Genomic DNA, 12216 nt, shown 5'->3' on the forward strand with positions numbered 1-12216 from the left:
CTGGCTGAGCTAGGGTCCCAAAGCCACAGCTAGGCACGTTGCGAAAAAAGGGTCATTTTTTACTGGAAAAATGTGATGTGTCCAGGTTGTGTTTTCGACCGTTTCCTGTTGCGGACACTAGGCCTACCCACACAAGTGAGGTACCATTTTAATCAGGAGACTTGGAGGAATGGTGGGTGGGTGAATGTTTGTGTCTCCCCGCAGATTCCAAAACTTCTCATCACAGAAATGTGAGGAAAATGTATTTTTTTTTTTTACAAAGTTTGAGGTTTGAAAGGGATTCTGGGTACCAGAACTTGATGAGAGCCACACAAGTCACACCCCATCTGGAATCTCCTCTGTGTCTAGGTTTTAAAAATTTACAAGTTTGCTAGGTTTCTATAGGAGCCGGCTGAGCTAGGGTCCAAAATCCACAGCTAGGCACATTGTGCAAAACGGGTCAGTTTTCACTAGAAAAATGTGATGTGTCCACACAGCATTTTGGGCTGTTTCTTGTTGCAAGCGCTAGGCCTACCCACAGAACTGAGGTGCCATTTTTATCGGGAGACTTAAGGAAACACAGAATAGTAGAACAAGTGTTATTACAAATTGACTTTCTATGCATTTCTGCCTTTAAAATGTAGGACAATGTGTGAATTTTGAAACATGCCCTCTACTTCACACGCTAGCATGGGTACCCACAAATTCAGAGATGTGCAAATAACCTGTTTCCCATTTTGGAAATACATAGGTTTCCTTGATAACTATGTTTCACTCTTTATATTTTACCAAATGAATTGCTGTATACAGGGAACACAATGATAACCCATTGGAAGCTGCAGCTCAGTAATTGGCTCTGGGTGCTTCGGATTCTTGGTGAACCTACAAGTCCTATATATAGCCCTGCAACCAGAAGGGTCCTGTGTACTTAACAGTATATTGCTTTCACAAACCACCAAACTTAGAAGAAGTTACAGGTGAAAACATAGGCACAAATGGCTGTTTTTTCAACTCAATTTCAATATTTTATTTCAACTGTTAATTTCTATAGGAAAACCTTGAAGGATCTACACAAATGACCCCTTGGAGAATTCAGAATGTTGTCCACTTTTCATAAATATATAGTTTAATGGGATCCATTATTCGTTTTAAACCCATTTCAACCACTAACTAGAAGGAGGATGAAAGTACAAAAAAATAGGAAAAATAGGCAATGTCCCAGTAAAATGGCAAAACTGTGTAGAAAATTTGGATTTTCTGACGAAAGTCTGCCTGTTCCTGAAAGCTGGGAAGATTGTGATTTTAGCCTCCCAAACCCTTGCAATCAATCAATCAGGGGCATTATAAGCGCACTATTCACCTGTGAGGGTCTCAAGGTGCTGAGGGGTGGGGGTGTCAGCAGTTCAGTATCAGTCGAAAAGCCAGGTCTTCAGAGCCTTCCTGAAGGTGTTCAGGGAGGGGGCACATCTGATGTCGGCTGGGAGCTCGTTACAGGTCTTGGCCGTGATGTGGGAGAGGGGTCTTCCTCCTGTTCTTTGTGTATACCATTTACAAGGAAATAATCTGATACTTTCTTCTGCAGCACTTTTTTCCCATTTCCTCCCCTCAAAATTTTTTTTGCTGTATTTTGGCTAATTTCTCAGTCCCATATAGAGGAATCCACAAACCCTGGGAACCTCTTGAGTCTTCAGGGTGTTTAAAGAAAAGGACGCAAATTTGGCATGGATACCTTATGTGGATAAAAAGTTACAGGGCCTAAGTGCAAACTAACCCGAATAGCCAAAAAAAAGGTTTAGCACAGGCGGGAAAAGGCCTAGCAATGAAGGGGTCAATTTGGGTGGAATTATAAATAAACACATTTAAAATTTATTAATATAGTTAAATGATTTAAATATTTACTTCAAAAGGTTCACTGCACTGCAGCATTTGTTTCCACGTTTAAAATAAACATTCCATTATATACATGAATATTTATCTTAAAATATTTGCACTATTTGTTTTAAACCTTAACAAATATTTAAAATTTTCCCTTCACTTCATCATTATGGAGATCTCTGTACCAGTGGCGAAGACCGCTGCCTCCGTGTCAAAAGTTACAAGTAGTAACTTTACACTTGAAAATTAGTCTCCACCCCCTGTTTCAGGGTCAAGAAGCATACAAGCCTTTGTAATAACTTTATACTCATAAATGGTGAATAGTCAAAAGTACTACATTTACTACAAATTGTTAGAGTAAACTTACACGTGTAGATTAACTCAAGTGTAAGATTACCGTTGTGAATATCCCTCTAAGCGTGCATGTACAAGAAATGAAGCTAACTAAGGTTAACGCTAGTTAGCAGCAGTTTTCTTAACACAGCCTATCACCAAAAACTCTCCCTGTTAGCGATGTATTTACAATACGTTGCTACATGGCGATAGTTTCAGGTAACCGCGGTGAAAACTGCTGCTAATACTAGTGTGAAGGCGATACAAATTCTGACGTTGGCGGGCGAAAACTGCCAAAAGTCCAATTAGCAGCAAGTCAGCCCAATGTGACATTTTTTGCCTCTAGAGGCACAAATAGCCTATAAGTCCACCTCCAATGGAGGAAGCAAAACCAATGGAATGCAGAATGGAGCAGCCAGGGCCAAGTGCAGCACAGATAAACAACCCCTCAAGCCAGCCAACAGCCAGGACGACCAGCTAGAGTCCCAGGGGAAGTGGACATTCAGAGCTACAATCATGAAATGAGGTGCACCGCTAGACAAAACCAGTGATGCATCACTTATCATTGCGCACTCCTGGCAACACCATGGTATCCAAAACCTTGAAAGCGTGGACAGTCCTGGGGCCCTGAGGCCTTGCTGGGCCTGCTTCTGGGACCCAGAGTGGGATGCAGAGTTGCTGTGGAGTTGCTGGTCCGTGGCAGTAGTAGAAAGTATACAAATGGTTTTGTCGGGTATGTACTATTTCTTTAGGTTATTCTGAATATTAAACAAAATATACATTTCGAAGCGAGTTCATCAAAGAAGAAAGAATATATACATTATGAAGCGAGTTCGTCAAGGAAGAAAACATTTTAATCCAAACCATCTAGGGTAAATCAAAACACTTTTATGAATTATTTTTATTTATAACTACCCTGATTTCAATTATGAGAAGGCTGTACGCAGTACAAAATGGTGCATTAAGTGTGAAGAAAGGTGACATTCAGTGCTCAGTGGTATTTGTGAAAGTGTCAAATATACAGTGGTGTTTGAAAGGAAAGGGAGGGGAAAGGAGGAAGGGAAATTGGCCAGTAGTACAATGTTTTTTAGGAACTTCTGTGGACCACATCCGTTGGTCTTCTCGCAAAGTCCATAAAGCTGGTCCAAAGGATTCTAATGTCGACGTTTCAACCTTGGATAAGCCCTCTTAAAGGGTCAATGCGGGTCTTCATCAGGACTGGTAAAAGGGGGGACGGACAGCCTGTTGAATGAAATGAGCGAGGGTCAGGTTTGGATTTAATTGGGTGGATGGTGCCAGAGCAACTAGTTATCACTGAAGGCGGTAGTAACTCACCTCAAAGGGGGCCCTGATAGGCGCACCCAGGTGGGGTTCAGGCAGATCCACTGGTTGGTCTGTGGCTGGCACGGAGTACTGGTTCCCTTGTAGGGTGTGTCTAAGGGAGAAAATCGGGCGTGGGGATTACTAACCCATTTTAAACTCTCATGTTGCCCAGGAGTTAATATAAGTTAGGCTGGCAACTCACCTTTAATCATGGAAGTTGCTCTATTTATTGCAATCAATTCACTCGTAAGCTTGCTCAAAAATTATGCAATCCACTCTGATGGCAAAGATTCAGGCAATTCAAGGCCCGGATGTGGTCTAAAGGAAAGTGCTGGTTAATTAAACCCTTCCGACTGTAAGATGCTAATATTAACGGGTTGGTTTGTCTAACTTGTGCAAATTGCTCACCTTAAAATTAGTTGTAATGAATACAAAGATCGCTCGGATGCTGCAATTTCTTCTTGCTCCGTCCGCGTTCGCTGTGAAAGTGACAGCGGCTAACGACTCGGACTTGTATAAGCCGGTTTTGGAAGCGCGAGGACGTTTCACTGGAAACGACGCTCCGCCTGGTTGCATGACAACCACCTTCGCGTTGGTGTAGTACGTCAGCTGACGTTGTCGGGCCGATTAGGGTTCAAGCCATTGGTCTAACTAATCGTGCCAAATTATTGTGCTCATTAAAAATATGCCAAGGGTGGGGATGGCGCTCGCATGAGTGGGCATTCTGGAATATCATTTGTAGTGGAAGAAAGGTGGGTTGCACATGTATTTGAAAACGAATGTAAAAAATGCACGCAGTGACATTATCACAGTTAACAGGGTACATTTCACACACAGTGCTTTCCGTTTGAAAAGCATTTCAGACATTGTAAATATGCACATGTACTACAATGGCCGTGAGCATAACAATACTATTTCCATATTTAGTCAGCAAAAAAATACTTCGCGTATATGCAGTATTGCCATTGTATGCAAATAGTGACATTATCACGTTTTATAGAATACATTCTGCACGTTGTGTGTTCAGTTTCAAATATTGCAAATTATATGCTTAATCGGCCATGAACCTAGTGATGATGTTTCAACCAAGGGCTACCACTTGCAAAATAATGGTTAATAAAGTGCCCGCACTAACAGTATCACAGTTTTCAGACCACATTAGGCTTGTTCAGTTTAGAAAGCATTTCAGACATTGTCAATTACAATTGTGCGTGCGTTCAAAGACGTCCATCAGCCTGGAACCTTGCTACATCCCCTAGCTAGCATTTCGCGTGTATGCAACATTGACATTGTATGTGAATTAATAAAGGTTGCACAACGAGACGTTCTCACCATTCTCAGAACGTTGTGTGTTCAGTTTAAATTATACATATGCGTACGTTCTTTAACCTAGTGAAGACTACGGGCCAAATAATGGTTAACAGGGTGCCCGCACTGACAATATCGCAGTAATATTTACAATCAGTTTATTAGGCATTCCGACATTGCCAATTACCAAAGTGGTCCGTTCTATATCGGCAGTTGGCCTGGGACCTTACTATGTCACCTAGCTAAAGGCAGAAATATTTCCCTCATGTTACTAGATATAATATGCATTCCGTGAACACAATTACTCAGGTAACTGCAGTTGAGGGTATTCATCTTGAAATAACCCCTAGGTGGAGGTAGACATATTTCCATCTTGCTACTCAAAAAAGTGGGCAACCACTAGGGATTGAAAACCTAGGGTAACGAGGACTTGACTGTCTGCAGGTATTCAAGGTGTATCAAGCATCGGGGGCGTTGTGCAACACTCAGCTATCCAAATACAGTTGTCCCATTTGTCTAGAAATCTCCTCCATTTCATTCCACCCATTCTGTACTGAGTTGCGAGAATGTATCCATCTACACTCTTTGTAATTAAGAGACTTGGTGACAGATCCCCCTCTGGGATTCGGTCAGATCTTTTCCAAGACCCACCACTTGATGTCATCTGGTGTGTGGTCGTGCGTGATAAAGTGTTCAACCAATGATGCCCCCACTGTTTTGCATCTTATTCTGCTCATATGTTGCAAGATCCTAGTTTTGACTCTCTGTGTCGTCTGACCAACATATATTTGAGTGCAGGGGCAAAGGATAGCGTATATCACCTGGGAGCTATTACAGTTGGTAAAGTGTGGTAATTTGTAGGTTCTATTGTTGTATGTGAAATCAGTGCCCTCCCTGCACAAATCACAGGCATTGCAGCTTCCACATCTTCGTGCCCGGTCACAGGCAGGAGGCCCAGGTAGCCTCTAAGGTCTGGTTGTAGGAAAGCTTTCACAACCCTGTCCTTAATGTTCTTTCCCCTTTTAAAGGCAAACAATGGCTGTTGAGTAGTTTGTAGTTCACCAGCAATGAGATTCCAATACTTCTGTACACTCTTTTTGATGTCATTGCTCCTCATGTTAAAAGTCGTTACGCAGACAATATTGTTGGTCTCTTTGGATTTCTCTTTGACTTCAAGTATCTGGTCCCGGGGACAGTACCAAGCTCGTTTTTTGGCACGTTTCAAAAGGCCAGTCGGGAATCCCCTGGCCTTCAATCGGGTTGTTAATACTTCTGACTCCCTGAAAAAGTCCTTTCTCAGGGAGCAATTTCTCTTCAGCCTCAAGTACTGTCCGTAAGGCAAGTTATCCCTTAGGTTGCGGGAGTGATGGGAGCCATACATCAACAAGGTATTTCTCTCCATCGCCTTCTGATAGAGTTCACAATATAGCAGTCCATCATCTATCCTGAATGTGAGATCCAAGAAATCTATTGATTCTCTGCTGCAAGCCATTGTAAATTACTCCTGTTGTTGAGCCATGCATGAAATTCCATCAATTCACTCTGTTCGCCAGACCATATCATTATCACATCATGGATATATCTTTTCCAAACCTCAATCTTGTTGCGGTACGGATTTGACTGACTATACAGATGTTCCTCTTTGTAGCTGCCATGAAAATGTTAGCTAGACTTGGGGCATACGTAGCGCCCATAGCTACTCCTTTACATTGATAGTACTGTCTTCTGAAAATGAAATAATTATTTTTCATCGCTATCTCAAGCAGTGAAATCAAGAAGGTTGTTGGGATTCAGTGCGGTCCTGGTCTTGAATCCAAAGTTGTTCTGATTATTTATACTGCTTTGTCCTGTGGGATAGATGTGTATAATGATGACACATCCAATGTGACCAATATCTGTTTGCGGTGATCGAAAGGTTGCCCTTCCAGTAGTTGTATTATATGAATGCTGTCTCTCACAAAGGATTTTGTTTTGGGGACCCATGGCTGTAGGAAGTGTTCAATAAACTGGTTGAGAGGTTCTAAAATTGAACCACAGGCAGATACTATTGGCCTCCCTGGTGGTTTTTCTAGTCGCTTGAGTACCTTTTTCAGGGTGTAGATAGTTGGAATCCAAGGTTCTTTTTGGTTCAGAAAGTCATATTCGTGCCGACTCAGGAAACCCTCATCAATTCCTCTCTGGGTTGCTTCTCCTATCAGGATTCTGAGATCCGCAGTGGGGTCCTTTGTGGTTGGACGATAGCTTTCTCTGTCTCCAAGTTTTCTTCCTTGATGAACTCGCTTCATAATTTATATATTCTTTCTTCTTTGATGAACTCGCTTCGAAATGTATATATTGTTTAATATTCAGTACAACCTAAAGAAATAGTACATACCCGACAGAACCGTTTGTATACTTTCTACTTCCGCCCAGGTTCTGAGGGATACTGGGTTACACCATTGTAACTTACTGGTCCGTGGCGGTAGACATTCCATCACCTGTCGCAATCTGAGTATCAGTGCCCTTCAGTCTCTGTTCAAATTTCCTGCGCCATCATATTTTGCCGCTGGATAACAGTTCTCTGGAACTTTACTAAAAACGTACTTACCTGTGCATTTTCCTGTTTCTTTGTTACATTTATGGATACTATTATAGTCAGTAAACGTGGATTTATTAGACAATATTATACTGAAAATGATTAACACCTCTGTAGTGTTTTGCTCTTTAATTACGAGTTTGGCACGAGGATCATCGCGCGAGTCTGTAAATGTTCTGAATTAGAATGGTTATGTTTTGCTGTTCTCTTTGTGTCAGGTTACTTTGGTCTTCGGTGCTCGCCAGTTGCTGTGTAGCACTTGCCCATAATAAAACAGCATCTTACCTTTATTCTTCTGTGTTGGCGATCATCTTACTACAGAATTTGTGGCGACGATCGTACCCTCGCAGGTGGACAAGTGTCTGAAAGAATTTTGAAAAACGGGATCCTCGTCAAAGACGTCGGAGTGAGGTTATTTATTCTTTGTTTAACATTCACCGTAGTCAATCGATTAAGGTACTGTTTAAGAAGTATATTTAAAGTTGTTGACCTTTAGAAGCACGAGTGGCGAAGTTTCTTTATTTATTCTGATTGACTGTGGCAGTTAATACGTGTTAGGAGCACAGGTGAAATGCAAGCCAGCATCACCGTCATTGTAGATGAAATTGAATTTGACACGTCATTGAAACGCAGTGGAGCGCAGCGTAACGTGACGCCATTTTGAAGTATAGTACGAATCTATTAGGTGTCACTGGAATGCAGCGCAACGTGACACCATTTTGGAAGTTGCCTGACGTGACACTATCTTCACAAAATTATCTTAAAAAGAACATCGGAGTTGCACGTTTAGAAAAAAAGTACGCATTTAAGGCAGCGTTTCCAAGTCAAAAGAACAAAATTAACTTAAAAAGAACATTGGAGCTGCATGTTTATAAAAACAAAAAGTACGCATTTAAGGCAGCGTTTACATTGATACGCAGCGTTACATGAAGTTAGTCAAAGCTCATTCAGCACGCGTTTCTACAGCAACATAACTATTGGTATTAAGAGCATTTATATTCCATTACGTAAAATAATTAAAAGTGTGCAGTTACACGCACACTAAAAAAAAAATTGTAATTTACATTAAAGAAGTAAAAGCGTGCACAGTGACACGCACACTGTATAATTCTATTTTTTTTTTGTAGAATTTCATTTTTATTTTTGTGCTGGAGTATTGAGCGTGCGCAGTGACACCCACACTGTTCGTTAGGAATAACACTTACGCAGAAGATTATTCTCACAGTGATGCGCACACTATATTGGACTTACCCTCGTTCTATATATTTGTATCACATTATAACAGTTGTGCAGAGTGGATTCATGCAGTAATATGTACATTAATTCAAATTTCTACAATGTTTAAAAATCAATAGTTATGCGCAAGTACATCGTGATTTAAAGTACTTATCTTTTTGGTGAAATTGTTGAAAAAAGTGATGTACACAATACCTCAGAGATCTACTGTACGGTTATTTTTTTTATATTTTTGTTTTTGTTTGGCTCACGAACATGCAGTCTGTGTCACCTCCTCCACCTTTTCTTGAAACACCAGGTTCTCCACCAATACAATGGAGGAACTGGTATGATGCCTTTATTACTTATATTGGTGCTATAGGAGCATCAAGGTTCAGGGCAAAGAGAAGAAAATATTTATTACTGAATTCATTGGGTTTTGAGGGGAGGTCAATATTTAAGCACTTACCTGATTTAATTAGAAATGCAAATGATGAAGAGCTTGATGAATATGCTGAAGCTGTAAAAAAACTTGAGATTCGTTTTGATATTCAACCTAGCATTGTTGTTATAAGACACAAATTTTTCAAAAGGGAACAAAAAGCTGGTGAAGATGTTGAAACTTACATCTCCATTTTATGTAAATTGAGTGCTGACTGTCAATTTGAAGCGTTCACTGAACAATTAATTAGAGATCAAAACATTTGCAAATGTTCAGATAAAAATATTCAACAAACATTGTTGTCAATGGGTAATCCTACTCTAGAAGAAACTATATGTACAGCAAAAAGTATTGAATTATCAAAAATTGCAGTAAAAGAATTAGATGAGAAGGTTGTTTTAAATGAGAATGCTGCTGTTGTTCATGCAAAAAATAGCAAGAACAGTTTCACAAATCGTTCTGATAACAAGAGTTTTGGAGATAATAGAGGTTTTACAAATCGTTTGGATAATAAGAATTTTGGAGATAACAGAGGTTTTAAACAAAATAATATATGTTATCGATGTGGTAATTTACCACATTTCAAGTCGGGTCGTCCTTGTCCTGCCAGAAATGTTGTTTGTAGAGTGTGTTTGAGGTTAGGACATTTTGCGAAAATCTGTCAGTCTGGGAAACGTTTTTCATCTGATGAGAAACAATCTTCCTCTTCTATATCAAGAGTGTCTGTTGTGGAGAACAGCGAGTGTGATCTCAATAAAATTCAGGATGACTTGAAAGACATGGTTGTGGTTGTTGGAGATTTGGTTAACAGTACAGAGGAGGAGTGTGTTGATCCATACATTGATATCAATATTGGTGGTAAGACAGTTAACTTATTGGTTGATTCAGGTGCACGAATCACTATGATCACACAAGAGCTATTCACTGAAATTTGGGGTTCTCGTTCATTATTTCCTCCAGACAGGTCTCCTGTTTCCTACGAAGGGAGGAAAATTGATTTGGCTGTTTTTTTTAACACTTTGGAATTTAGAGGAAGGACTATACAAGGGAAAATATACGTTGCAATTAAGGGATTGCTAATTTTGGGATGGTATCACCAAGGTTTATTTAAGATGGCGTTACGACCTGGTACCAAGGATCAAGTTTCTGTTGTCAGTTCAGGTGATGAGTTTACAGTCAATTTGTCTGAACATTATCCAATAGTATTTAGTAATGGTTTAGGTAAAATCAAAGGATTCACTCATGTCATCAAAGTGAAAGAAGGTGCCATACCTGTTAAACACCGGTTAAGAAATGTACCATTTAGTGTGAGGGACCAGTTAGAGAAAGAACTCATTGGTTTGTGTGAGAAAGGAATATTCGACCAATAGAATCTTCATTATGGTTGTCTCCATTGGTGGTCGCAAAGAAAAAAAATGGTGATCTTCGTTCATTGTGTTGATTTGCGCAGCCTGAATAAGAATATTTGGGTGGATTCTCATCCACTTCCAAAGATTGCTGACATGTTGAGTTTAATTCGTGGTTCAACATTTTTTTAAAAATTGGATTTAGCGTCAGCATACCACCAGGTGGCTCTTGATCCTTCTTCGAGACATTAACTGCATTTGTATCACCTTTTGGTTCTTATCATTATTGCCATATGCCTTTCGGGTTGGCCTCTGCGGCAGCTGTTTTTCAAAGAATTATGACTCAAATGCTTAAAGGTATCAAAGGTGTTGTCATCTTTCAGGATGATGTTTTGATTCATGGTGAGTCTAATGAATCACACGATAAGGCATTATATCATGTACTTGATGTTATGCAAGATTGTGGTGTTGTTTTGAAACAAGAAGAGTGTATCTTTAATGTCAAGAAAGTTGAATACTTAGGACATATTGTGACTGAGCAAGGAATAGAACCTAGGCCGGCTCTTGTTAAAGTCATTGTTGACAGTCCTTCTCCAAGAGACAAAAATGAACTTAAATCATTCATTGGCTTGTGTGAATTTTATGCTCGTTTTGTGCCAGACTATGCATCAAAACCCAACCTCTCACTAACATGCTTAAAAGAGATGTAAATTTCTGTTGGAACTCAGTCACACAAGAGAGTTTTGATTGGGTCAAGGAGCAATTAGTGTGTCCTAGAATCTTGAAACCATTTGATCCAAGTGTCCTGTGCACCATTACTGTAGATGCAAGTGGTTTGGGTTTGGGTGCAGTGTTAACTCAAATAGTTAATGGTGTAGAAAATACTTTGGGTTATGCATCGAGAGTTTTACGTGGTACAGAGTTGAATTTTGCAGTCATTGAGCGAGAGCTACTTGCCTGCTGGTGGGCAGTTAGGAAATGTAGGGGCATATTATCAAGGGGGTTTATCTCCGCTTTTCTGGCTTTAAAAGCCAAGAAAGCGGAGATAAAATTATCTCCCTATTACCTAGCTGTCTCTAACACCAGTTAGCGACAGCTAGTAGGAGATAGCGACCATCTTGGGCCCCACTTTGCATGTCAGTGATATTTATCACTAATGACATGCAAAGTGGGCGTGCCAAGATGTTAGCGACTGGAAACAGTCGCTAACATCGCTATCTCCTATTACCAACTTTTGGAGATATTCGCGCTAAGAGCAAATATCTCCAAAAACTAACACCTGCCCTGAGCAGTTCTTAGCCATGTTATCCAATGGGAGGTGGATAACATGGCTAAGAGCATTAGCTCGGTAATGCATGAATATCGCTGACTTTTCAGCGATATTCATGCATTGCGGCCGTTTTTTATTGCGATAAACCTTGATAATAGCAAGGTTTATCTGCGATAATTTCTGACGATGCTTAGCGGTAAAAATGTCGTTGCTAAGCATCGTTAGCGATAAATATCGCTTAACGTTGGTAATATGCCCCGTAATCCCTACATTTGGGGAAGGCATTTTCAGAAACGTACTGACCACAGTCCCCTTGTTTCAATTCTTTCAGGTGAGAAGTTAAGAGATCAGACACCAAGAATAGCTCGTCTATCTACTAAGCTCTTACAATATGATTTTGATATCACATACATTCCAGGAAATAAAAACGTGAGAGCTGATTATGTTTCAAGGTTTCCCGTTGCGGAATTTGATGTTGAACTGGAAGATGAGGATGAATGTTTTATTGCTAGTTTGGTTTTGGATGATATGTATGCCATTAGTGAAAAAG

The 12216-nt window shown here is 40.2% G+C and overlaps 1 protein-coding gene across 4 annotated transcripts in view; it reads right to left on the reverse strand.

The window, feature by feature from the left end:
* The window catches only part of LOC144833854 (intercellular adhesion molecule 1-like), a 499750-nt gene that overhangs the window by 36557 nt on the left and 450977 nt on the right, over window positions 1-12216 (reverse strand). Inside the window, exon 10 of one of the 4 annotated variants that reach the window (XM_078689196.1) lies at window positions 7694-7755. The exons of the other annotated variants lie outside the window; for them this stretch is intronic. Coding sequence (XP_078545322.1) covers window positions 7701-7755 — 55 coding nt within the window. The 3' untranslated portion in view covers window positions 7694-7700. Of the gene's footprint in view, window positions 1-7693; window positions 7756-12216 lie in introns of those variants that run through there. 4 annotated transcript variants of the gene reach the window in all.

Source organism: Lissotriton helveticus, chromosome 1_1 (genome assembly GCF_964261635.1).
Source record: "Lissotriton helveticus chromosome 1_1, aLisHel1.1, whole genome shotgun sequence".
NCBI classification, from domain to species: Eukaryota; Metazoa; Chordata; class Amphibia; order Caudata; family Salamandridae; genus Lissotriton; species Lissotriton helveticus.